Raw genomic sequence first — 24,971 nt, forward strand, 5'->3', positions numbered from 1 at the left:
CTGGAACACACATCACACAGTGCTGGAACACACATCACACAGTGCTGGAACACACATCACACAGTGCTGGAACACACATCACACAGTGCTGGAACACACATCACACAGTGCTGGAACACACATCACACAGTGCTGGAACACGCATGACACAGTGCTGGAAAACGCATCTACCAGAAACAAAAACGTAAAAAAAATTACGACTTTTACTAATAAATACATTATTTCTTTTTTGTGTGCTATCATCAAGGAGCAGCAGCGCTGTGAAGAATACCAGCTGCTCTGCCCAGCTGTTCTGCCCAGCTGTTCTGCCCAGCTGTTCTGCCCAGCTGTTCTTCACCTCTGATTTCTTTTTACTGAGGTGGTATAAATGGAAGGTTCTTTAACACGCAAACTTATTATGCTTTCTTATTATTTAATTATTAATTTTGAATTTAAAATATCTTCAGTATTATTAATGGGTAAGTAATGGTATGATACCCACACCATGGTAATGGTACGAGATACCCACATACATGGGTTTTGCCAACTCTCCCACAGTGTGCTGTACCAACTCTCCCACACAGTGTTATGTACCAAGTCTCCCACACAGTGTGCTGTACCAAGTCTCCCACACAGTTTTCTGTACCAAGTCTCCCACACAGTGTGCTGTACCAAGTCTCCCACACAGTTTTCTGTACCAAGTCTCCCACACAGTGTGCTGTACCAAGTCTCCCACACAGTGTGCTGTACCAAGTCTCCCACACAGTGTGCTGTACCAAGTCTCCCACACAGTGTGCTGTACCAAGTCTCCCACACAGCGTGCTGTACCAAGTTTCCCACACAGTGTGCTGTACCAAGTCTCCCACACAGCGTGCTGTACCAAGTCTCCCACACAGTGTGCTGTACCAAGTCTCCCACACAGCGTGCTGTACCAAGTTTCCCACACAGTGTTCTGTACCAAGTCTCCCACACAGTGTTCTGTACCAAGTCTCCCACACAGTGTGCTGTGCCAAGTCTCCCACACAGTGTGCTGTACCAAGTCTCCCACACAGTGTTCTGTACCAAGTCTCCCACACAGTGTTCTGTACCAAGTCTCCCACACAGTGTTCTGTACCAAATCTCCCACACAGTGTTCTGTACCAAGTCTCCCACACAGTGTGCTGTACCAAGTCTCCCACACAGTGTGCTGTACCAAGTCTCCCACACAGTGTGCTGTACCAAGTCTCCCACACAGTGTGCTGTACCAAGTCTCCCACACAGTGTGCTGTACCAAGTCTCCCACACAGTGTGCTGTACCAAGTCTCCCACACAGTGTTCTGTACCAAGTCTCCCACACAGTGTGCTTTACCAAGTATCCCACACAGTGTGCTGTACCAAGTCTCCCACATAGTGTTCTGTACCAAGTCTCCCACACAGTGTGCTGTGCCAGGTCTCCCACACAGTGTGCTGTACCAAGTCTCCAACACAGTGTTCTGTACCAAGTCTCCCACACAGTGTTCTGTACCAAGTCTCCCACACAGTGTGCTGTACCAAGTCTCCCACACAGTGTGCTGTACCAAGTCTCCCACACAGTGTTCTGTACCAAGTCTCCCACACAGTGTTCTGTACCAAGTCTCCCACACAGTGTTCTGTACCAAGTCTGCCACACAGTGTGCTGTACCGTCTCCCACACAGTGTGCTGTACCAAGTCTCCCACACAGTGTGTTGTACCAAATCTCCCACACAGTGTGCTCTACCAAGTCTGTCACACAGTGTGCTGTACCAAGTCTCCCACACAGTGTTATGTACCAAGTCTCCCACACAGTGTCCTGTACCAAGTCTCCCACACAGTGTTCTGTACCAAGTCTCCCACACAGTGTGCTGTACCAAGTCTCCCACACAGTGTGCTGTACCAAGTCTCCCACACAGTGTGCTGTACCAAGTCTCCCACACAGTGTTCTGTACCAAGTCTCCCACACAGTGTGCTGTACCAAGTCTCCCACACAGTGTGCTGTACCAAGTCTCCCACACAGTGTTATGTACCAAGTCTCCCACACAGTGTGCTGTACCAAGTCTCCAACACAGTGTTCTGTACCAAGTCTCCCACACAGTGTGCTGTACCAAGTCTCCCACACAGTGTGCTGTACCAAGTCTCCCACACAGTGTTATGTACCAAGTCTCCCACACAGTGTGCTGTACCAAGTCTCCAACACAGTGTTCTGTACCAAGTCTCCCACACAGTGTGCTGTACCAAGTCTCCCACACAGTGTGCTGTACCAAGTCTCCCACACATTACCTAGATTAAATCAGTTTCCACTCCAGTGTGAGAGTGATGCACGTGACAGTCTTTATCCACTGATATAGTGATGATGATTACCGGGATGATGTCTAGGATGGTTGAACCGAAGAGGAAGTGACATCATGAGCACAGCTGGGGTCTTGGAGAGAAAGGGAAGGGTGGATGTTGGTGGGGAGACGAGTATCAGAGGGATAGAGGGAGAGGGGGATGATGGTACATGGAATGGATAGAAGATGAATGGCTAGATTGACACTCTTGTTCGAATATGTTGTCATTGACAGGTCTTAACCTGCATGGAGAGAAAAACAAGAGTAACATGTGTGTATATTTCCATCTTCCCTCGTTGAATAGTTTTATATTTTAATTAGGGAAAGTATTAGACCAGCTGGGGCCATGTAGTGAGTGGGGAATGGGAGGCAATCAGGTTTGATCCAGGGAAGAAAATAACTCCAGTTCCTTGTATTGGGGCGGCGCCATGGGGGGCTTCACCCCCAAATAAAAAATAATAATAAAACGCTGCTTCAAAGCAAGTCTCCTCGCTCCTCCTTCCAACCTGACAGCCACCAACCTGACAGCCACCAACCTGACAGCCACCAACCTGACAGCCACCAACCTGACAGCCACCAACCTGACAGCCACCAACCTGACAGCCACCAACCTGACAGCCACCAACCTGACAGCCACCAACCTGACAGTCACCAACCTGACAGCCACCAACCTGACAGCCACCAACCTGACAGCCACCAACCTGACAGTCACCAACCTGACAGCCACCAACCTGACAGCCACCAACCTGACAGCCACCAACCTGACAGTCACCAACCTGACAGTCACCAACCTGACAGTCACCAACCTGACAGCCACCAACCTGACAGCCACCAACCTGACAGTCACCAACCTGACAGTCACCAACCTGACAGTCACCAACCTGACAGTCACCAACCTGACAGTCACCAACCTGACAGCCACCAACCTGACAGCCACCAACCTGACAGCCACCAACCTGACAGCCACCAACCTGACAGCCACCAACCTGACAGCCACCAACCTGACAGCCACCAACCTGACAGCCACCAACCTGACAGCCACCAACCTGACAGTCACCAACCTGACAGCCACCAACCTGACAGCCACCAACCTGACAGCCACCAACCTGACAGCCACCAACCTGACAGCCACCAACCTGACAGCCACCAACCTGACAGCCACCAACCTGACAGCCACCAACCTGACAGCCACCAACCTGACAGTCACCAACCTGACAGCCACCAACCTGACAGCCACCAACCTGACACCCACCAACCTGACAGCCACCAACCTGACAGCCACCCTTAAACACTCTTTCCCTCCGCAGTATAGAAATTCTGGCGCCGCCCATGTCTTTGGATCAAGACTTTCTCACCGGCATCAAGGCACCTGCTTGAGGACCTCAGTTGGAGATACAATATGTAAGAAAAGTTATTACTCTTGTTGTCTTCTTCTCAGTGGGTTTGTACCTACTGACTATAGATCCTTATTAACTTAAAATCTTTGTATATCGAATACTCTTATAAAACAAGGACAGATAATGATAATAAACAAAGAGTTGTATTCTTTTATTCCAGTGGGGACCTGAGGAGGACACGAGGTATCCTCTTGAGAAATATTCTTACCAGTGATATCGAACCTGAATTATTTACTAATGAAGTTTTCTCTCTCTCCGAGTCTTTGATCAACTTTCCTCTAATGACTTTTTCCGGTATATTTACAACACTTGTCAGTGAAAATGATCTATAGCACCAGGGGCCTCATCTGTCTGCAAGTTTACACCTTTGGAGTCGATTTCGGGGGTCACCGCCCCCGCTGCCTGGTCTCAGACCAAGCCTCTTGGTTGCTGGCCTGATCGATCAGGCTCTTGGTGCCAGTCACACACAGTTCAACTTATGTACCAAAGCCTGGCTGATCAGGAACTGACACGAGGAACTTCTCAATTTCCCTCTGGAAGACACCCGGGAATTTGTTCATAATTCCCCTTATGCTGAAGAGGCTTGGTCTTCTTACACTTAGCGAGTTTTCTTGCATTGGAAATATCTTTCACCATCTGTCAAGTCTCCTGCTTTCACGGAGTGATTTCGGTGTGCAGGTTTGGGACTAGTACTTCCAAAAAAATTGAATGTAGGTTGTTATTATTATATTTACGGGGGAACGCTAAACCCGTAGGATTATACAGCGCAGGGGGGGGGATGGAAGGTATTCAGGCTCAATTCAGGAAACTGGAGCACAGATCCAATTCCCTAGATCAAGAGCCTCTCACCAGCGTCAAGGAACCTCCCTAGAGGGGTTTAGATGTAGATTATGATGTATCTTTCTTGCTTACGTTCCAAGGAGTACAGCTCAAGGGACTTCAAGAATTCCCAGTAGTTCGGATGCAATGAAGATTCTGAGTTTTCCAGTTTTGTAATATCTCCTAACTTGAAGGGGGTCGTTAGTATACGGTAATATTCCAGCCTATAGAGAAAAAATTATTTGAAGAGAATCAGCATTGGCTCGGCATTTCTTGTTTTGAATGTTCTCGTTATCCAGCCTATCATTTTCCTTGCAGTTGCGATCCTTGAATACGAGATCTTCTGACAGTTTCCCTCCCAAGTCTCTCCCATTGCATTTCCGCTCATTTGAAAGATTCGAGTTTGTCTTGTATTTTGATTCAGTCTTTAATTCTTAATTTTTTTTTCGATATTGGAATAATTGAAATTTATCCTGGTTGAGCTGAATTCATATTGTTGTCAGTGGCCCACTGACAACCTTGAAGGGTCGGTGTGTCTTCGCACATATTCAAGTACCGTTTCTTATGAAACCCAAGATTGAAAATGAAACGAATAATGAGGGAAGGATGAAGGGCGAGGATTAGGGGGGGGGGATGCGGGAAGGTACCTGGCAGGCATGTGGCACAGAAACAGCTGATACCATTTGGAAGATTTAGTTTATGAGATTTCGATACATTAACAATGTGCCGCTACTCTATGTTCCATGCCACATTCCATCACATATGCCGGGTTTCACACGGTGTTGAGATGTGTCAGCCTGCGCTTGGAGACCTCAGTCGGGCATTGAGGATACGTAGGGTAAGGAAGGGGATACAAGGCATTTAACATAACTCTCCTAACGCCTGACTATGTTCTTAGGTAGGGAAGGCCACGTGAGGAGGAAAGGCACTTCTCTCTCTCCTGTACAGATATTTATAGCTGATGCTATATTTTGTGTATGTGGGTGGTGGAGTGTCAGAGTTGGTCCCAGAGAGAGAGAGAGAGAAAGAGAGAGAGAGAGAGAGAGAGAGAGAGAGAGAGAGAGAGAGAGAGAGAGAGAGAGAGAGAGAGAGAGAGAGAGAGAGAGAGAGAGTATGGATGAATTTGTAGTGCGTGTTTCTTTTATTTATTGACATTGTTTAAAGCGCAGGAAAGAATAGCAGATTTCCGAGAGTAATTAATACGTTTCCTACTCCCTCTGTCCTTCACTCCAGGTACTTGCATCACTTTACATCATTAGTTGCTTTAGTTGCCTATGACATTGTGATTGAGATACTGACAGGCAGAAGTAATACATAATATTTTTATTATGCACCAAATACCCATCCCGTGGATGGTAGTCAAAAGATTACAGAGGTACATAACGGGTCCAGGGACTGGGCCGCAGTTTTGATAACTAAACAAGTTACAGTGCTAATGAACTATTTATATGTTTATATCTGGTTACAGTCGTAATAAGCTATTTATTCTGACATGACTTTTACAAAAGTTAGTGTAGTTTATATGCGTTTTTTAATTATTTATATTGCCTTATATTTTAACAAGGCATGCTTGAATTTAAATACGTGGTTATGCATTTTTTACAGATGGCAAGATCAGGGTATTTTTCCTGAACGGCTGGTAATATGTCAATATGTCGTGTTGCAATTAGCATATCAGGAGCTTGCAATGTTGCAGAACCAGTAGAAAATCCAGTCCAGATAGATTTATTCAGGAAAACGACTCTGATACAGTTCACACCTTATCTCTTATATAACCTAGATCGTCGAAAACCATATAATGTAAGGTAAAAATATCCCCCGAGTTTTACTCCCTCAAGCAGAAATAATTTGGCATGAATAATCAATGTTGCTCAGGTTCTGTGTTGCTTTTCTATTGCTGTAAAACCTTTGGAGGTTCTTCAGCAGCTTCTCCTGTCGTTTTCGAATTGCTTATTATCTTCTCTTATCAATTTATAGTCGTTATTGTCCCTTCTGTTTCTCTGTTCTCCTTGTTCTGTATGCTTCCTATGATATATTTTGCCTCTGCATTTTTTTAAACAGGCTTTCTAGTTTTGTTTTCCATTCCCTTGTTTGCTGGTATTAATGTAGCTGTGGCTTTTCTGCATATTCTTACCAGACCATTCATCTTACCTACTATACCTTACCATCCGCACACCGGTTATATAAGATTTCATCACTGCCTAATTTCAACTGTAGTCTTTTGTGTGTAGGGTGGGGGGAGGGGTGACGGGCGCAAATTGCTCGGCAGTGGGTCGTTATCATAACACTTGACTCTTGTGTCAAGTGGGAGATATGGGAGGGGCAATGGAGACTATTTACCTTCTCAATTCTACTCGTCCAGCCATACATTTCCTTATGTATCAATGCGAAATGGAATCCACAGAAGGTGTACTCTGACTCCACTGCGTACAATCCTATCATACCTGTGTATGACTTCTGACAAAAGCATGCTACAACTGATACTCGGGGTGTTAAGAGCATTTATGAATGCTAAAGAATCAGTTACAATTAAAGTGCCAACTTTAGATACATGAGCAGGGTAATTTGTCAAAATATTCAGGGAAACTGGTTAGCTGGATTGGAGTCCTGGAGGTGGGAAGTACAATGCCTGCACTTTAAAGGAAGGGTTTGGGATATTTGCTGTTTAGAGTGACATCTAAACTATCGTGTCTGTGCGCCTCTGGCAAGACAGTGATAGAGTCAATAATGATGAAATTGTTTCTTTTTCGGGTCATACTGCCTCAGTGGGAGACGGCCAGCGTGTTAGAGTATTCTAAAGCTCTCAGTTTGTCAGCTGCTTCAAAAAATATTGTCAAAAAACACTTGATCTTGACATGACTTATGATAATAGAATATAAATGTCAAACACAGCTCTTGCAGCCTGTATCTAGTTCCGGCCAGCATTCATACTCTTGCAACCTGTATCTAGTTCTGACCAGCATTCATACTCTTGCAACCTGTATCTAGTTCTGACCAGCATTCATACTCTTGCAACCTGTATCTAGTTCTGACCAGCATTCATACTCTTGCAACCTGTATCTAGTTCTGACCAGCATTCATACTCTTGCAACCTGTATCTAGTTCTGACCAGCATTCGTACTCTTGCAACCTGTATCTAGTTCTGACCAGCATTCATACTCTTGCAACCTGTATCTAGTTCTGACCAGCATTCGTACTCTTGCAACCTGTATCTAGTTCTGACCAGCATTCATACTCTTGCAACCTGTATCTAGTTCTGACCAGCATTCATACTCTTGCAACCTGTATCTAGTTCTGACCAGCATTCGTACTCTTGCAACCTGTATCTAGTTCCGACCAGCATTTGTACTCTTGCAACCTGTATCTAGTTAAGAACAGAATTCGTACTCTTGCAACCTGTATCTAGTTCTGAGGAGCATTTGTACTCTTGCAACCTGTAACTAGTCCCGACCAGCATTCTTATTCTTGCAACCTGTATCTAGTTCCGACCAGCATTCGTACTCTTGCAACCTGTATCTAGTTCCGACCAGCATTCGTACTCTAGCAACCTGTATCTAGTTCCGACCAGCATTCGTACTCTTGCAACCTGTATCTAGTTCCGACAAGCATTCGTACTCTTGCAACCTGTATCTAGTTCCGACCAGCATTCGTACTCTTGCAACCTGTATCTAGTTCCGACAAGCATTCGTACTCTTGCAACCTGTATCTAGTTCCGACCAGCATTCGTACTCTTGCAACCTGTATCTAGTTCCGACCAGCATTCGTACTCTTGCAACCTGTATCTAGTTCCGACCAGCATTCGTACTCTTGCAACCTGTATCTAGTTCCGACCAGCATTCGTACTCTTGCAACCTGTATCTAGTTCCGACCAGCATTCGTACTCTTGCAACCTGTATCTAGTTCCGACAAGCATTCGTACTCTTGCAACCTGTATCTAGTTCCGACCAGCATTCGTACTCTTGCAACCTGTATCTAGTTCCGACCAGCATTCGTACTCTTGCAACCTGTATCTAGTTCCGACCAGCATTCGTACTCTTGCAACCTGTATCTAGTTCCGACCAGCTTTCATACTCTTGCAACTCCTCTCTGCACTATCTTTCTACATTCCCCAATAAATCTGTTTTATTAATATCCCTTCATTTTGACAATGCTGTTTTATTATATGGAATAATCAGCGTATTTATCTTCATACAACTTAGTTATGTTACATTGAACATTCATGTTGTCTAGCCTTAATTATTCTCTGTGTTAAAGTGTTTATATTATTATATTATAATCAAAAAGAAGCGCTAAGCCACAAGGGCTAAAGTGTTTATAATCTTAGTCTGCTCGAAATGCTGCATGTTAAATGCCACCAACCCTAGTCACAGGCTTAAACCCTTCATAAACGTTTATAATTTCAATTATGTGTTCCTGTAAGCTGCTACATACTAAGATACAGTGCCAGAGAGAATGTTCATCTTCCTTGCCACTTACTTAGTCTTTCTTCCCCTGGAGTTCCTACACCAACTTGCCTCGTATACATGAGGAAGCGCTAAACCCGTAGGGGTTATACATCGCCTGTGGGGAGGTGGGGATGGAAAGCATTCAGGTTCACTTCAGGGAATTGGAGCACAGATCCAATTCCTTAGATCAAGAACCCCTCACCAGCTTCAAGGAACCTCCCTTGAGGGGCCTCATAGATTGTTACCCTATATCAATCCTGGCCACCAGTCTCTCCTCTTCTGTTCTGTTTCCACCAGCAACCTGTATTGTATTGCTTGTATTTCTGTTATAGGTGGAAGTAGGACTACTTAAAAACTGAGGATTCCTTATTAAGGAGGTAGGGCTGAGAATTATGAAATTAGAACTGAGGATTTCTTTTGAAGGATTTAACACTGAGATTTATTATCAATTTAGGACTAAAGATTACATTTTAATGAGTTAGAATTGAGGAGTCCTGATGATGTGTGGTTTTTGCAGTGCCATGAGAATCCTACTGAGCAAGGTGCCTCGGTCCTGGATGGTGGACGAGAAGAAGGATGATGGCTACACTGCTCTTCACCTGGCCGCCCTCAACAACCATGTCGAGGTAAAAAAAAAAAAGTACACAGTGTAGTCTTCCTCCACTCCCACATACTGTTCCTTAATACCATGAGAACCTGTAGTTATTATTGTTTGAAGTAGCATCTAGAGAGAATCTGTGTGTTCACTAAACCAAACGTTTTCCAATACCAGGGGTGTACAATTGTATATCATTGGTATTCAGTACCAACAAGATGAAGAATTAGACGCATGTACGACATCTGAGTTTCTTTGCTTATAAATGTTCCGCTATCCAGTGGCTTTATCAATACATTATATGACCATAACATGAAGACTGTAGAAATATATACAGCAGGCAGTGGAAGACGAGACAATAGTCCTTCAGTCAAGGAACAGATGATGAGCACCATACTCATGAAAAATCTGAAGCACCAATGTTCCTGCCTGTGCTTCAGATTCAAGACTACGGTGCTTATCACCTGCTTCTGAGTTGAGGGACTTGCTACCTCATCTTCCACTGTCTTCTGTATATATTTCTGCAGTTGAAAATTAGGAATTTTCTTAAATTCAGCATGTTTAAATTTGAAAAATAGGGTGTTAATGCAACCTGCTGAAGAATTGGGACAGGAAATTTGTAGGACCTCAAGTATTGTGTGTGGATGGCAGAAGATAAGGGATACGACCATCACTCACAGGGAAGGGCGCCATTAGTCCTTGCATTTAGATCTCTAGCTGGCCAGTGTAGGGTCTAGGTGTCAGGCCAGTATTGTGGTGTGATCCATCTACAGTAATTAAATGGTAAGTGGTAATACAAATTTCTTTTTTGTATCCAGCAAACCTAATCATATACAGTCCACAAATTTAATTTACCAGAGTAGCTGGTTTTAATATGATTATTAATTTAATGTCAGGTCTAGCTTTTTGTGAGAGTGGTGAAGAAGTGGGCATCGAGGGGAGTTATATTTCGGTGACCTACTGTGACTTAAGTCCAACTTATCTCATCCAAATTACTCATAGGAAATAATTCAGGTAAACCCTGTAAGCCTGCTGCAGGTAATTTACTCATAATAATTCTTAACAGTCTTCATATGTGCATGTAATGCTTTGATAAAGTCAATGGATTGCGAAACATCTACAAGTATAGATACCCAGATTTTGCCCATGTGTCTGATTCATCAACCAAGAGTGTAGGGTGCTCATCACCTTGTTATATAAATAATAGTTATTTCAGTTACTAGCATAATATAAATATTTTAACTTTATTTATATTGAATCAGAAGATTCTGATTTTTTAAACTTCAAATTTGCGAGTGTATTAAGGGTTTTATTAATTTTTGAAGCATGTTACAAACCTTGTTAATATATTTAAGTGTGACAGCTATGTTAAGCTGATAAGTTTAAATCTTTGACCATAACTGGGAATTTGTATTTTAATAAGTGTAAATAAGAGTACAGTGATAGTAAAAGATTTATTTTAATATTGCATAAATACACCAGCACAACAGCATAAATGAACCCACATGACAAGAAAACTGAAAAAGACTGCTGATGAAGAGGATGTATAATATGTACAATACTGTGCGATACTTTCATCTCCATGTGGGCTAGTTTGTATCATTAATCAGTGTTTATTGCACCTTTATATTTGGACCCCATGTATAATCTTATTGATTTCAGAGAACAGATATGTAAATGCGGTAATTGACTTTGCCCTCACTAGGTTGCCGAACTTCTGGTTCACCAAGGGCGAGCTAACATGGACCTTCAGAATGTAAACTTGCAGACACCACTGCACCTGGCTGTGGAGAGACACCACACACAAATTGTCAGGGTAGGTGCAGCAAGCATACACTAACAGTCCAGCATACCAACTCACTTTGCTTTCCTTGATAATTTTTATCCTCCATACATAATGCACATGCCTACTTTGTTAAAAATTATATATTTGATTAAATACCACTTGTTTGTGGTTGCATTAATATTTGTATTGCTTGTGGAGGATAGTACACCAAACGAGTAGAATGAAATTAGCTCTCAGGCAACCACTCCATTGTAAGTCCTCACAACATGAAGCAAGCCTAGTTCACTACGCTCATGTTGTTTTTAAGATTGTACAGTAGGGCCCCGCTTTATGGCATTTCACCTTATGGCATTCTGCTAATATGGTGATTTCATATTATGACCAAAACTTGCTATGTTGGGAAGGGTTCGTGGAGATGTGATGATTGGAGTTAAACACACTTGTTGGATGGTAACACTATATTGGCAGTGTGTGAAATGGGGGGAGCCCAGACTGCCTGTGTTGGCCGTAGACCTAAGCATGGAGAACTGAGAGAGAGGACGAGCACGCAGCGCTCGCAAGGGCATCATGTGACGTCACACATGATAATCACTGAGCCTAGAAAGGGGTAATGTATGTAAAACATATGGATGGTACTATGACACTCAAATAAGCTGTACAACACATGTAGGGGATCAGCAACTATGCTGACAGCTCGGTCATGTTACATATGTCGTCTCGACATACAATGCCATGCTATAGACTGAACAGGCAGGTGGGTCTGGGCCGATTCTATACAATGGCAAAGACATGTAACTTAGAACTAATGGATGGTATCGTAATGAATGTTAACATAATGCATTACAAATTATTATTATTATTATTATAAAAAAGAAGCGCTAAGCCACAAGGGCTATACAGCGATGCAGGGTAGGAAAGGAAGCGAGGGTATTGGGCAGCAGAAGGGGGGAGGGGCGATCAGTAGGTTACAGAAAACAGCGGGGCAGGGGATAGTGCAGGGTAGAGGGTAGCAAGAGATCGAGGTAGAAAGGGCTGAAGGTATCATAAGAGTTTGTGAAGTAAGTCAGTTGTCAAAAAGTTAATGAGAGAGTCCGGATGAAAGGTGGGTCCATCAGCGAGAAGGGAAGGTAAAGAGAGAGAGCAGCGCAGCGAAGACGACGTTGGAGGTAAATTCTGCGTACTCGTTGATAAAGTGGGCAGTCTAACAGAATGTGGCTGACCGATAATGGAACCTGAGAATTCTCACAGAAGAGCAGGCACCTCTCCACGAGATATCCATGAGTAAGACGAGTATGGCCAATGCGGAGATGGGAGAGAGTAGTTTCCCAACCTCGGCACTGGTGACAAGAAGACGGCCAGTAACCTATACTCGGTTTAATAGATTGAAGTTTGTTACCGAGTAGAGTAGACCAATGTTGTTGCCAACGGGTGTGAAGGTGGGTAGCTATTGCAGCAAAATAGTCCGTAAATGGAACACCTCTATATGTAACTGGTAGGTCATGTACTGCTGACCGCGCAACAGTGTCTGCCTGTTCATTGCCCTGTACGTCAACATGACCAGGGACCCAACAAAAATCAATATCTTTATGCTTGGTAGAGATGCGGCGTAGCCAAAGTTGGATACGGAGGACTAAGGGGTGAGGTGTATCAAATTTATGTATAGCCTGTAAAGCACTAAGAGAGTCTGAGACATCAACAAATGATGACACAGGCATAGATGCAATATGGATAAGTGCTGCAAGAATGGCATACAATTCAGCAGTAAAGATACTAGCTACAGATAGTAAATGCTCTCATACGACGCTGTCCAGAAACACTGCTGCGAATCCTATGCCGTCAGAAGACTTAGAGCCATCTGTGTACACTGCAATGGCATGAGAATGAGAGTGAAAGTGGTCAAGAAAAAGAGAGCGGAAAGTTACCGTAGACAGTTGGGCTTTCGAGCAAGAGAGTGAGAAAGAACAGACTCGAACAGCTGGAACTTCCCAGGGGGGTAGGGAAAAGTGAGTTGCTACATGAACATAGAAAGGTGGAAATTGAAGAGAAGACAAGAGCGAATGTAGGCGAAGAGAGAAGGGATGGAGCAAACAGGGGCGGCGAACAAATAATGTCTACCAATATCGGTGACCATTCTATAAATGGAAGGATTGCGGAGATCATGAGAGCGTACATAGTAGCGAAGGCAATGGGCATCACGGCGATCGGATAAGGATGGAACGTTCGCTTCTGCATAGAGGCTCTCAACAGGGGAAGAGCGAAAACCACCAAGGCATAAACGTAATCCTTGGTGATGAATAGGGTTGAGGCTAGATAGAGTAGCAGGAGAGGCAGCTGAGTAGATCTGGTCACCATAGTCAAGTTTCGATAAAATGAGGGTGGAATGTAGGCGAAGGAGAGTTCGACGATCAGCTCCCCATGAAAGATGAGCAAGGATTTTAAGAAGGTTCAGCTGGCAGTGACAAGTTATCTTCAGAGAGGTAATGCAAGGTTTCCAGGATAACCTACGGTCAAAGAGGAGGATTAGAAACCTGACTGTATCACATTCAGGGATACGGGTGCCATAGAGGTATAAAGGATGATCAGAGATGACAGAGCATCTAGTGAAAGTAATTTGGCGAGTTTTGGTACTGGAAAATTTAAACCCATGTGTGGTGGCCCAATTGGAAACACTGTCAACCGCATGCTGGAGAGAAACTGTAATGAGGTGACAGTCAGCGCCTGCACAGGCAATAGCGAAGTCATCAACATAGAGTGATGACCAAATATTGGATGGAAGACTAGAGGCCAAATCATTTATAGCAAGGAGAAAAAGTGTTGTGCTCAGAACACATCCCTGGGGGACACCTTCAGCTTGGATAAAGTCCGGGGAGAGCACATTATTAACCCGAACACGGAAATGTCTGCCAGTTAAAAAGTTCTTAAGGAAGGATGGTAGATTGTCTCGAAGGCCTAAGGAGTGGGCTTGGGCCAAAATATTATACCTCCAAGTTGTGTCATATGCCTTCTCAAGGTCAAAAAATATGGCAATAACTGAGTGGTTATTCGCAAAGGCATTACGAACATACGTATCCAAGCGTAGTAAGGCCCTTACGAAAGCCATATTGACGAGTGGAGAAACTGTTGTGTCTCTCTAAATACCACACTAAACGTCTATTTACCAGGCGTTCCATCACTTTGCAAACTGCACTGGTAAGAGCAATGGGATGATAGTGGGAGGCTTCATGTCCCGTAGTACTCGGTTTGTGGAAAGGGAGAACAGTGGCAGATTTCCACAGCTGTGGAAGAACTCCTTGTGACCAAATAAGATTGAAAAGGCATAATAGGACTGCAAGGGCTGACTGATGTAAATGTTGTAGCATACGAATATGAATGTCGTCGGGCCCAGCTGCCGATGATCAGCAAGCTGAGAGTGTTGCCTCCAGTTCCTGAAGTGTAAAAGGCACATTATACTGTTCTTCTCTGAGAGAAGAAAAGTCCAAGGGTGCTAACTCTCTGGCAGACTTTGAGGAAAGAAACGAGGGGCATAGATGGAGCCCCTGAGAAATATGGACCAGATGATTGCCAATTTCATTGGCAACATCTAGTGGGTTTGCTATATCAACACCGGCAACCCGCAGAACAGGAGCCGGGTCAGGAGAATATTTACCACTCAGTTTTCATACTTTTTTCCAGACTGCACTCATAGAGGAAGCAGAGGGGATGGTGGAAACAATCTCGCCAGCAAGTGCATTTAGCGTCACGGATGACACGGCGAGCAATCACACGCTTCTGCTTAAAATCAAGAAGTCTCTCCGTGGTTCTATTGTACCGGCACCTGCCCCACGCAGCGCGTTTCAAACGTACTGCACGAGCACAAGCAGGAGATCACCAAGGCACGCATTTCTGAGAATGCCTTCCCCGAAGTTTGGGGTATAGAATGAGAAGCTGTGGTTAAAACGGAGGACAAGAAGAGGTGTAAAAGCTCATCAATGGAGGACAAAGAAGGAACCTCACTAAAAACAGTTAGTTGTGAGTAAAGGTTCCAATTTGCCTGATCAAATTGCCAGCGTGGGTTACGAAGAGGTGGTGAATATGAAGGGGAAGTAAGAATGATTGGGAAATGATCGCTGTCATGTAAATCCGGGAGAACAGACCAGGTGAAGTCTAATGCGGCGGAGGAAGAGCAGACTGAGAGATCGATGCAAGAGAGATTATGAGTCCGAGGATCAAAATGGGTGTGAGTACCTGTATTTAAAACATGGAGGGGGTGGTTAGCAAGAAAAGCCTCTAACTGAATGCCATGGGAATCACAGTGAGACCCCCCAGAGGGGCACTTTCATTAAAGGTCCCATCAGGAAAAGGATCTGAAGAATACAATAAATTATAGCCTGAGATGGGATAGATAACAGCAGAGTGTAATTTTAGTTCCTGTAAGCAAACACCAACAGGGGAAAACTGGGAGAGCAACATCTGAAGCTCACCCCGATTACCCCTGAGGCTGAGAATATTCCACTGTAAATAGGCCATGATTGGCAATGATAAAGATACCTGAAATCTGCAGGTAAGGGTACCTATGGACTAGAAGGGTTAGAAAAGTCCACATGCGGTGGCAAAGGAAAACGTTCAAGTAGCGAAGGAACGGTGCTTTGTGAAGAAAGGAGTTGTGCAGATGGAGAAAAGGAAAGAGAAGGAACAGAGGGTGGATCAGTGTCCAATGATGGTTTGGTCTCTGCAATATATTCAGAGATTGCTTCAAGTGTTTTGGAGTTCAGAGACGTCGTATGGGAGACAATATTGGAGATGGAAGGAGGAGGAGTTTGAGTAAAGATCGGAGCTGTAATGGACTGTACTAAGGTAGGAGGGGGGTCGAAAGGGTGGAGGGAACTGGAGAAGTGTGGGAGGGGACAGAAGAGGCAGAAACCCGGGAGGTGGCAGAAAAGGAAGAAACTTGGGAAGGGACAGGGGAGGAAGGCACAGTACGAGGAGGAGGATGAACCTCCACACTTGTAACAGAGCTAGTGAAAGGGGAAGGCCTAGGTACAGAGACCGGGAAGGTAAAATGTGGAGGTGGATGAAGGGAAGGAGGGGTTAAAGGAGATTTGTTGGACCTCTGAGAAGTAGAGGGACGATTGGGAGGAGGTGTCGTACGAGTCTTGTCGATACCGGGGTTTGTGAGGGAGAACACGAAGAAGTGAGGACAGACTGAAGTGTTGAAGTTGGGACGTCTGAGCCCAGGATGGCAAAAGAATTAGATACAGGAGTGACTATGGGACTGGCAACTGCAGAGGAGGCTGCAGAAGATGGGACCCCAGAAGTTGGGGGACGTTTTGAAACACGAGAATAAGAAACACGGGGTAGTCTCCCTTGGAAGCGGAGATGAGAAACTGCCATAGCATAAGCGAGACCTTCTGCCTCTTTGAGGCAACGAATTTCTCGCTCATTTAAGTAGACCTGGCAACGGCGAGAGTACGAAGGGTGAGCCTCATGACAATTAAGGCATCGATTCCAGGTTGAGGGACTGATTACCTCAAACTTCTACTCTCCTTACCCATTTCTACTTTGTATTGGACTGATGAAGCCAGTGTGGCGAAATGTTTCTTCAATAAAGATTCCTATGTGTTGCATAAGTGTCTCAGTTCTTCAACTTGTCGGTTTTCAAAACCATTCATCACATCTGTCAGACACTGCAACATCATGGGATCTTGGTACAAAGACTTCAACACTTGCCCAACCTTTGGACGACGACCTACTTACACTAGTGGCAGGTCCCACTGTGATCCCGCCTCCTCCTGCTTCAACTCATCTCACCGCAGTATATAAGCCACCTCTCTGGCCCTATGCTGCACTTCCTACGAGAGTGATGGACTGAACACATCGATTCCAGGTTGAGGGACTGATTACCTCAAACTTCTACTCTCCTTACCCCTTTCTACTTTGTATTGGACTGATGAAGCCACTGTGTGGCGAAACGTTTCTTCAATAAAGATTCCTATGTGTTGCATAAGTGTCTCAATTCTTCAACAATTAAGGCAAGAGGGAGGTCAACTGCAAGATGTATTAGAATGGTCATCGGCACCACAGACTGGGCATTCGGCTATAGATCTGCAATATTTTGCTGGGTGGCCAAATCGCCAGCAATTCCTACACTGTTGCAGTGTAGGGATCACCTTCCAAACTTGTAACCGATGTCCTGCTACATAAACAGAGGATGGGAGTTCACAGTTGTCAAAAGTTAAACGAGCCACATTGCAAGGGTATCATCTTGGCCCGCGGGCGGGAAGAACATAAGTGTCTACCTTGAGAATTGGGAGATCTTGGAGTTCCAGCTGTTCGAGAATGTCATTGCCACATGTCTGGAAATTCTGTTGGACTATGGTATGGGGCAGAATAACAGTACCATTACTAGAATTGAGGGAATGATTTTTTCGATAGCGATAGGAATAGTATCGATATGTGAAAGAAGAGAAAGATTATGAGCTTGGGTAGAATTCTGGACTGTGATGATGCGCATATCACTCTTAAGAGCATGAAAGGAAATATCTCTACCAATGTGGCGTAGGAGCGCTTTGCCAATACTATGGTCAGAAAGATAGGCAGTAGAAGAAGTCGGTCGTAAAGTAAAGAATTTAGTCCATTGTGTGGTCCGAAACTGAGTGTGGAGAGGGAGTGCATGACGAGTCGGTCTTTTCCGAGTAGAATGGGAAGGTAACGAAGTAACATCGTCAGGAGATTGTCGTTGGTGTTTAGAAGTGGAACCAGAGTCGGTCCGATGTGAGACGGGCTGGCGATTCGAAAATTGTTGCACCATAGAGGGAGAGGCCGGAAGCATAGTAAAAGAAGAGCAGAGGTCAGACAAATCGAAGGAGTCAGTGGAAGCCCCGGTACCTGAAGCGGGTGAGGAAACAGCATCAGCAATAGGTACAGGGGCCTTAGGAGTGTCCAAAGAGTGGCCAAAAGATGAGGCAAGGTCAGAACAGGGTGCGGTAACAATAAGGGGCCCAGGGGTAGCGGGGTCATGGATTTGGAACTCCATGGTTAGGTTACCTCTTTCTTTTTGTTTTTAAAAAAAAAAAAAGAAAAGAAAAGAAAAATAAAAAAGAATAAAAAAAGGGGGACCGGGGAGGGATAGTTCCTAGGAGGAATGAAAGGGCCAGAAATCTCCCTCCACACCCAAGAGGACCTCAGCACCGCAAGTAGCGCAGATGCAGCATGGAACCCGTGCCATACCCTACCCTTCATGCCAGTAAACCAGCAATCCGGGATAGCAACCTCACATCTGTCGAGCTACCTCAGTGGACAGAAGAGAGGGCGGCCGGATATCCGCCGCAAAGCATACCTCCTTCGGCCACCACCCCCGGAATCCGAAAGGAGGCTTCCAGAGATACACCCGTCGCCCAATAGACACCCAAAGCCACCCACCGGGATACCGGAGAGGGATCGGGACATCCCCAGGCGATCCAGATCCCACGGCAAACTACGCCACTGCCAAGAACCTCAATGGAATGGGATGGACCCCGGTACCCTTTCCCCTACCTATGAACTAGTGTGCCTGTGGGAAAAATCCCAAAGGCCAAAAAGAGGAAGGGCAAAAGGGAGGGGTGGGGAGGAGGAGGAAAGGAAAAAGGGGAGGATGGGATAGGGAAGGGGGGTAATTAGGTTCGGTCTGAGGAAGGAGACCGACAGGTGTAATTCCTCAGACCAAGAGCCTCTTCACCACGCCAAGGAGCCCCCCTTGAAGAGGTGCATTATGAATTGTAAGAACAAATCATGGTATAATAAAGGATGGAATTGATCGATCAATCTGTATTCATGCACTCTTCGGATTCTGAGGAAGAATAAATGTATATTTACAAAGGTGAAAATAATTAACAGCAAAGGCAGATCTGGCACGCACAGATCATTACTGCTAATCTCAGAATTCGGAGGGAATGTGAACACACAAAAAAAAAATATTCTGAAAAAAACTGATCAGCTAATAACAAACACACAGTGGACAACTTCATTCATCTTGAACATCTAATTATACAGGCTATGTACATTTAAACCCAACTCTGTGAGGGTAAGATTTACATATGCAGAAAGGTTATCATCTTTGAGTGGATCGAATTCTTCTGCAATGGCTAACACATGCCTTGACTGAGGGAGATCTGAACAAGTACAGTGGTCCCTCGATAATCGTAGGGCTTGAGAGTCGTAATTTTCGGAAATCGTAGCGATATTTTTGTAAAAAATGGGCTCGCTAATCGTAGATCGACTCGCGAATAGTAGTTGGTTCGGGACGCGTACGCACACTCTGAGCCAGGGCTGCCTCCCTTCCCAGCCAGTGTGGCATTGTTTACCAGTGAGCGACAGTCCCCTCACTTGCTCATACGAAATATTTCATAATATTCCATTCATTTTAGTGCTTGCAAGTACTAAATAAGCTACCATGGCTCCAAAGAAAGCTCCTAGTGCCAAGCCTGTGGTAAAGAAGGTGAGAAATACGATCGAATTTAAGAAAAACATCATTGAACAATATGAAAGTGGCGCACATGTGGCCGAACTGGCCAGGATGTATAACAAATCCTATACAACCATATGTTCCATCATGGCCAAGAAAAAGGAAATCAAGATTGCTGTTGTTGCAAAGGGAGTACATATGCTGACAAAAATGAGATCACCAGTACTCAAAGAGGTTGAGAAGTTATTATTAGTGTGGATAAACGAGAAACAATTAGCAGAAGATAGTTTTATGACGTCAATTATTTGTGAAAAGGCTAGGCAGTTGCACAACGATCTGGTAAAGAAATTGTCTGCAACTAGTGGTGATGTGAGTGAATTTAAGGCCAACAAAGGTTGGTTTAAGAGATTTAAGAACTGTAGTGGCATGCAGAGTGTGGTAAGGCATGGTGAGGCTGCCAGTTCGGACCACAAAGTGGCTGAAAAATATGTGCATGAATTCAAGGAGTACATAGAGGCTGAAGGACTGAAACCTGAACAAGTGTTCAATTGTGACGAAACAGGCTTCTTTTGGAAGAAAATGCCAAAGAGGACCTACATTACACAGGAGGAAAAGGCACTGCCAAGACACAAGCCTATGAAAGACAGGCTGACGCTCATGTTCTGTGCTAATGCTAGTGGGGATTTCAAAGTGAAGCTGTTACTAGTGTACCATTCTGAAAATCCCAGAGTATTCAGGAAAAACAATGTTATGAAGAGTAAATTGTGTGTGTTTTGGAAATCTAATAGTAAGGCATGGGTCACGAGGGAAGTTTTCGTCGAGTGGTTTAATGAGGTGTTTGGCCCTAGTGTGAAGAATTACCTCCTGGAAAAGAAATTGGATCTCAAGTGCCTCCTAGTAATGGACAATGCCCCTGCTCATCCTCCAAACTTGGATGACCTAATTTTCGAGGAGTTTGGGTTCATCACAGTAAAGTTCTTGCCCCCGAATACCACTCCTCTCCTCCAGCCCATGGACCAGCAGGTCATTGCAAACTTTAAAAAACTCTACACCAAAGCAATGTTTCAGAGGTGCTTGAATGTGACTTCAGACACTCACTTGACCCTAAGAGATTTTTGGAGAAAACACTTCAGCATCCTCCATTGCATAACCCTTATAGGTATGGCTTGGGAGGGAGTGACTACCAGGACTTTGAACTCTGCTTGGAGAAAATTGTGGCCAGATTGTGTCGACAAGAGGGATTTTGAAGGGTTTGGGGCTGACCTTGATGAGCCTATGTCTGTTGTTAAATCTATTGTGGCACTGGGGAGTTCCATGGGGTTGGATGCGAGTTTGGAGGATGTGGAAGAGTTGGTGGAAGACCACAACGAAGAGCTCACCACTGAGGAGCTGCAAGAGCTTCAGCAGGAAGATCAACAGATCGCAGCTCAGAATCTTGCTGCAGAGGAGGAGGAAGAGAGATGGAAGAAGTTGCCTTCTTCAGAAATTAAGGAGATTTTTGAAATGTGGGGTAAGATGAAAAGATTTATGGAGAAACATCACCCTGACAAAGCTGTTGCAAGCCATATTGGCAACATGTACAGTGACAAAGTCTTGGTCAATTTTAGGGAAGTGTTAAAGAGACACCAGAAACAGAGCTCTCTGGACAGTTATTTTGGGAGACAGGGCTCCAGTCACTCTCAAGCTGGTCCTAGTAGCATTAAGAAACAGAGAAGAGAAGTAACCCCAGAAAAGCAATTGGTACCTGAGGTGTTGATGGAAGGGGATTCCCCTTCCAAACTGTAAATACTCCAATCTCTCTCCTCCTCCAGTCTTCCATACACTAAGAAGAATCGCCAATAAAGGTAAGTGTTATGCTGTTAATGTTTTATTCATCATGTCCCATTGTATTGTTTATGTACTACATCTATATTTCATGTAAAAAATTTTTTGTTTTAATACTTCTGGGTGTCAGGAATGGATTAATTGTATACTTACATTGTTTCTTATGGGGAAAATTGATTCAAAAATCGTAGATTTTGATAATAGTAACACCTCCAGGGACAGATTAATTACGATAAACGAGGGACCACTTTATCTACAAAAGATACTTGGGGGTTTCTCATCACTTGTCGTGTACACGAAGAATAACGACATTCGGGTTGATTATCTGACCGAGTATTAGAGGTAGAGGGTACAGAGTCAGGAAGATGGTGATTACCGCTGACCTGTGACGGAGATGGGTGAAGAAGATGACGACACAGAGGACGACCACGACTCCTGGATCCAGATAGATGAGCGGCGACCTGAGGACGATTCCAGCAACGAGGCCCCAACCAGTGGTGATGGACGACGACCAGAGGACGGCCCCTGTCAGTGACTGACACATTAGTCTGGGTTGAAATATCATTCTCGACATCGCGTACTAATTTCATATGATCTAAGTGTGATTCCTTATACAGTGGACCCTCGCCTAACGAATGCATTGCATAACGTTAAATCCGCCTAGCGATACATTTTAACTCAAAAATTTTGCCTTGGCTAGCGCTAAAAAACTCGCTCAATGCGATTCGTTCGAGACGCGTCCACGTGCGGCCTGAGCCCACCTCACTTGTTCCATGGGTGCCAGTGTTTACAAGCCAGCCACCGTGGTTGCTTCCTAGCATACAATCGGAACATTTCATATTATCACAGCCTTTTTAGTGGTTGCACCTGCAAAATAAGTCACCATGGGCCCCAAGAAAGCTTCTAGTGCCAACTCTACAGCAAAAAGAGTGAGAATTACTATGGATATGAAGAAAGAGATCATTGCTAAGTATGAAAATGGAGTACGTATCTCCAAGCTGGCCAGGTTGTACACAAAACCCCAATCAACCATCGCTACTATTGTGGCCAAGAAAACGGCAATCAAGGAAGCTGTTCTTGCCAAAGGTGCAACTTTGTTTTTGAAACAGAGATCGCAAGTGATAGAAGATGTTGAGAGACTGTTATTGGTGTGAATAAACGAAAAACAGATAGCAAATAGCATCTCTCAAGCTATCATAAGTGAAAAGGCTAGGAAGTTGCATGACGATTTAATTAGAAAAATGCCTGCAACTAGTGATGAAGTGAGTGAATTTAAGGCCAGCAAAAGTTGGTTTGAGAGATTTAAGAATCGTAGTGGCATACATAGTGTGATAAGTCATGGTGAGGCTGCCAGTTCGGACCACAAAGCGGCTGAAAAATATGTGCAGGAATTCAAGGAGTACATAGACAGTGAAGGACTGAAACCTGAACAAGCGTTTAATTGTGACGAAACAGGCCTGTTTTGGAAGAAAATGCCAAGCAGGACCTACATTACTCAGGAGGAAAAGGCACTCCCAGGACATAAGCCTATGAAAGACAGGCTTACTCTGTTGATGTGTGCCAATGTTAGTGGTGATTGCAAAGTGAAGCCTTTATTGGTGTATCACTCAAACTCCCAGAGTGTTCAGGAAAAACAATGTCCTCAAGGTTAATTTGTGTGTGCTGTGGAGGGCAAACAATAAGGCATGGGTCACTAGGGACTTTTTCTATGACTGGTTACACCATGCATTTGCCCCCACTGAAAAATTACCTAATTGAAAAGAAATTAGACCTTAAGTGCCTCCTGGTATTAGACAATGCTCCTGGTCATCCTTCAGACGTGGCAGAGTGACTTTCTGCAGAAATGAGCTTCATTAAGGTCAAGTTTTTGCCTCCTAATACCACTTCTCTCCTGCAGCCCATGGACCAGCAGGTCATTTCCAACTTCAAGAAACTGTACACAAAAGCTATGTTTGAAAGGTGCTTTGTAGTGGCCTCAGAAACTCAATTGACTCTAAGAGAGTTTTGGAGAGATCACTTTAGCATCCTCAATTGTGTAAACATTATAGGTAAGGCTTGGGAGGAAGTGACTACGAGGACCTTGAACTCTGCTTGGAAGAAACTGTGGCCAGAATGTGTAGACAAAAGGGATTTTGAAGGGTTTGAGGCTAACCCTGGGAATCCTATGCCAGTTGAGGAATCCATTGTGGCAGTGGGGAAGCCCTTGGGGTTGGAGGTTAGTGGGGAGGATGTGGAAGAGTTGGTGGAGGAGGACAATGAAGAACTAACCGCTGATGAGCTGCTAGATCATCTTCAACAGCAAGAGGCCACACCTGAGGAAATTGCTTCGGAGTAGGGGAGAGAGAAATTGAAGAAGTTGCCTACTTCAAAGATTAAGGAAATGTGTGCAATGTGGCTTAAAATGCAAACCTTTTTTGATGAAAATCACCCTCACACAGCTATTGCAAGCCATGCTGGTGACTATTACACTGACAATGTTGTGAAACACCAGCATTAGCCTTCAATGAATGTATGTAATACTTACATAATTGTTAAAAAAAACTAATTTTTTTTGTGAATATTTTTCTTTGGAACGGAATAATTGTACTTCCATTAATTCTCGTGGAAAATATTAATTCGGTTTTCGGCAATTTCGGTTATCGGCCGACCTTCTGGAACGGATTATGGCTGATATCCGCGGGTTTACTGTATAATTGTAGTTCATTGTCGTGATGTATTATGTATACGTATTGTTTTTAATGCTCAAGACTAACTGCAATAGAAATAATAGTACAGTGGACCCCCGTCTTAGGATATTAATCCATTCCTGAGAGCTCATCATAAGCTGAAATTATCGTTAGCCAAATTAATTTTCCCCATAAGAAATAATGGAAATCAAATTAATGCGTTCCTGACACCCCAAAGTATGAAAAAAACAAAATTTACCAAATGAAATATTAATTTTAATACACACAAACTGAAGAAGACATGCACAATTACTACTCTACTAAAAATAGAATACATGACACTTACCTTTATTGAAGATCTGGTGATGATTGATGGAATGGGAGGAGGGGAGAGTGTGGAAGTTATTGTTTAGAAGGGGAATCCCCTTCCATTAGGACTTGAGGTAGCAAATCCTTTTCCAGGGTTATTTCACTTCTTTTAATGGCACTAGGACCAGCTTGAGAGTCACTGGAGCTCTGTCGCACAACAAATCTGTCCATAGAGCTCTGTACCTCTCGTTCCTTTAAGACTTTCCTAAAATGGGCCATAACATTGTCATTGTACAGGTTACCAACACGGCTTGCAGTAGCTGTGTCAGGGTGATTTTCATCCATAAAGGTTTGGAGTTCAACCCACTTTGCACACATTTCCTTAATCTCTTTTTTCAATTCCATAC

The 24,971-nt window shown here is 44.2% G+C and overlaps 1 protein-coding gene and 1 long non-coding RNA gene across 9 annotated transcripts in view; one reads left to right on the top strand and one right to left on the bottom strand.

The window, feature by feature from the left end:
* LOC128705821 (E3 ubiquitin-protein ligase mib1) overlaps nucleotides 1-24,971 on the top strand; it is a 122,486-nt gene that overhangs the window by 16,682 nt on the left and 80,833 nt on the right. For all 4 annotated transcript variants that reach the window (XM_070085193.1, XM_070085196.1, XM_070085192.1 and 1 more), the window contains exons 2-3: nucleotides 9,483-9,591; nucleotides 11,266-11,376. In XM_070085193.1, coding sequence (XP_069941294.1) covers nucleotides 9,483-9,591; nucleotides 11,266-11,376 — 220 coding nt within the window. The remainder of the gene's footprint in view (nucleotides 1-9,482; nucleotides 9,592-11,265; nucleotides 11,377-24,971) is intronic.
* The window catches only part of LOC138852722 (uncharacterized), a 177,115-nt gene continuing 163,158 nt past the window's right edge, over nucleotides 11,015-24,971 (bottom strand). For 3 of the 5 annotated variants that reach the window (XR_011392035.1, XR_011392037.1, XR_011392036.1), the window contains 2 exons: nucleotides 21,973-22,114; nucleotides 11,370-11,943 (listed from right to left, as the gene is read on the bottom strand). This is a non-coding gene — a long non-coding RNA (uncharacterized lncRNA). Of the gene's footprint in view, nucleotides 11,345-11,369; nucleotides 11,944-21,972; nucleotides 22,125-24,971 lie in introns of those variants that run through there. The other 2 variants (XR_011392038.1, XR_011392039.1) reach the window with 2 other exon arrangements.

Source organism: Cherax quadricarinatus, chromosome 15, assembly GCF_038502225.1.
Source record: "Cherax quadricarinatus isolate ZL_2023a chromosome 15, ASM3850222v1, whole genome shotgun sequence".
NCBI classification, from domain to species: Eukaryota; Metazoa; Arthropoda; class Malacostraca; order Decapoda; family Parastacidae; genus Cherax; species Cherax quadricarinatus.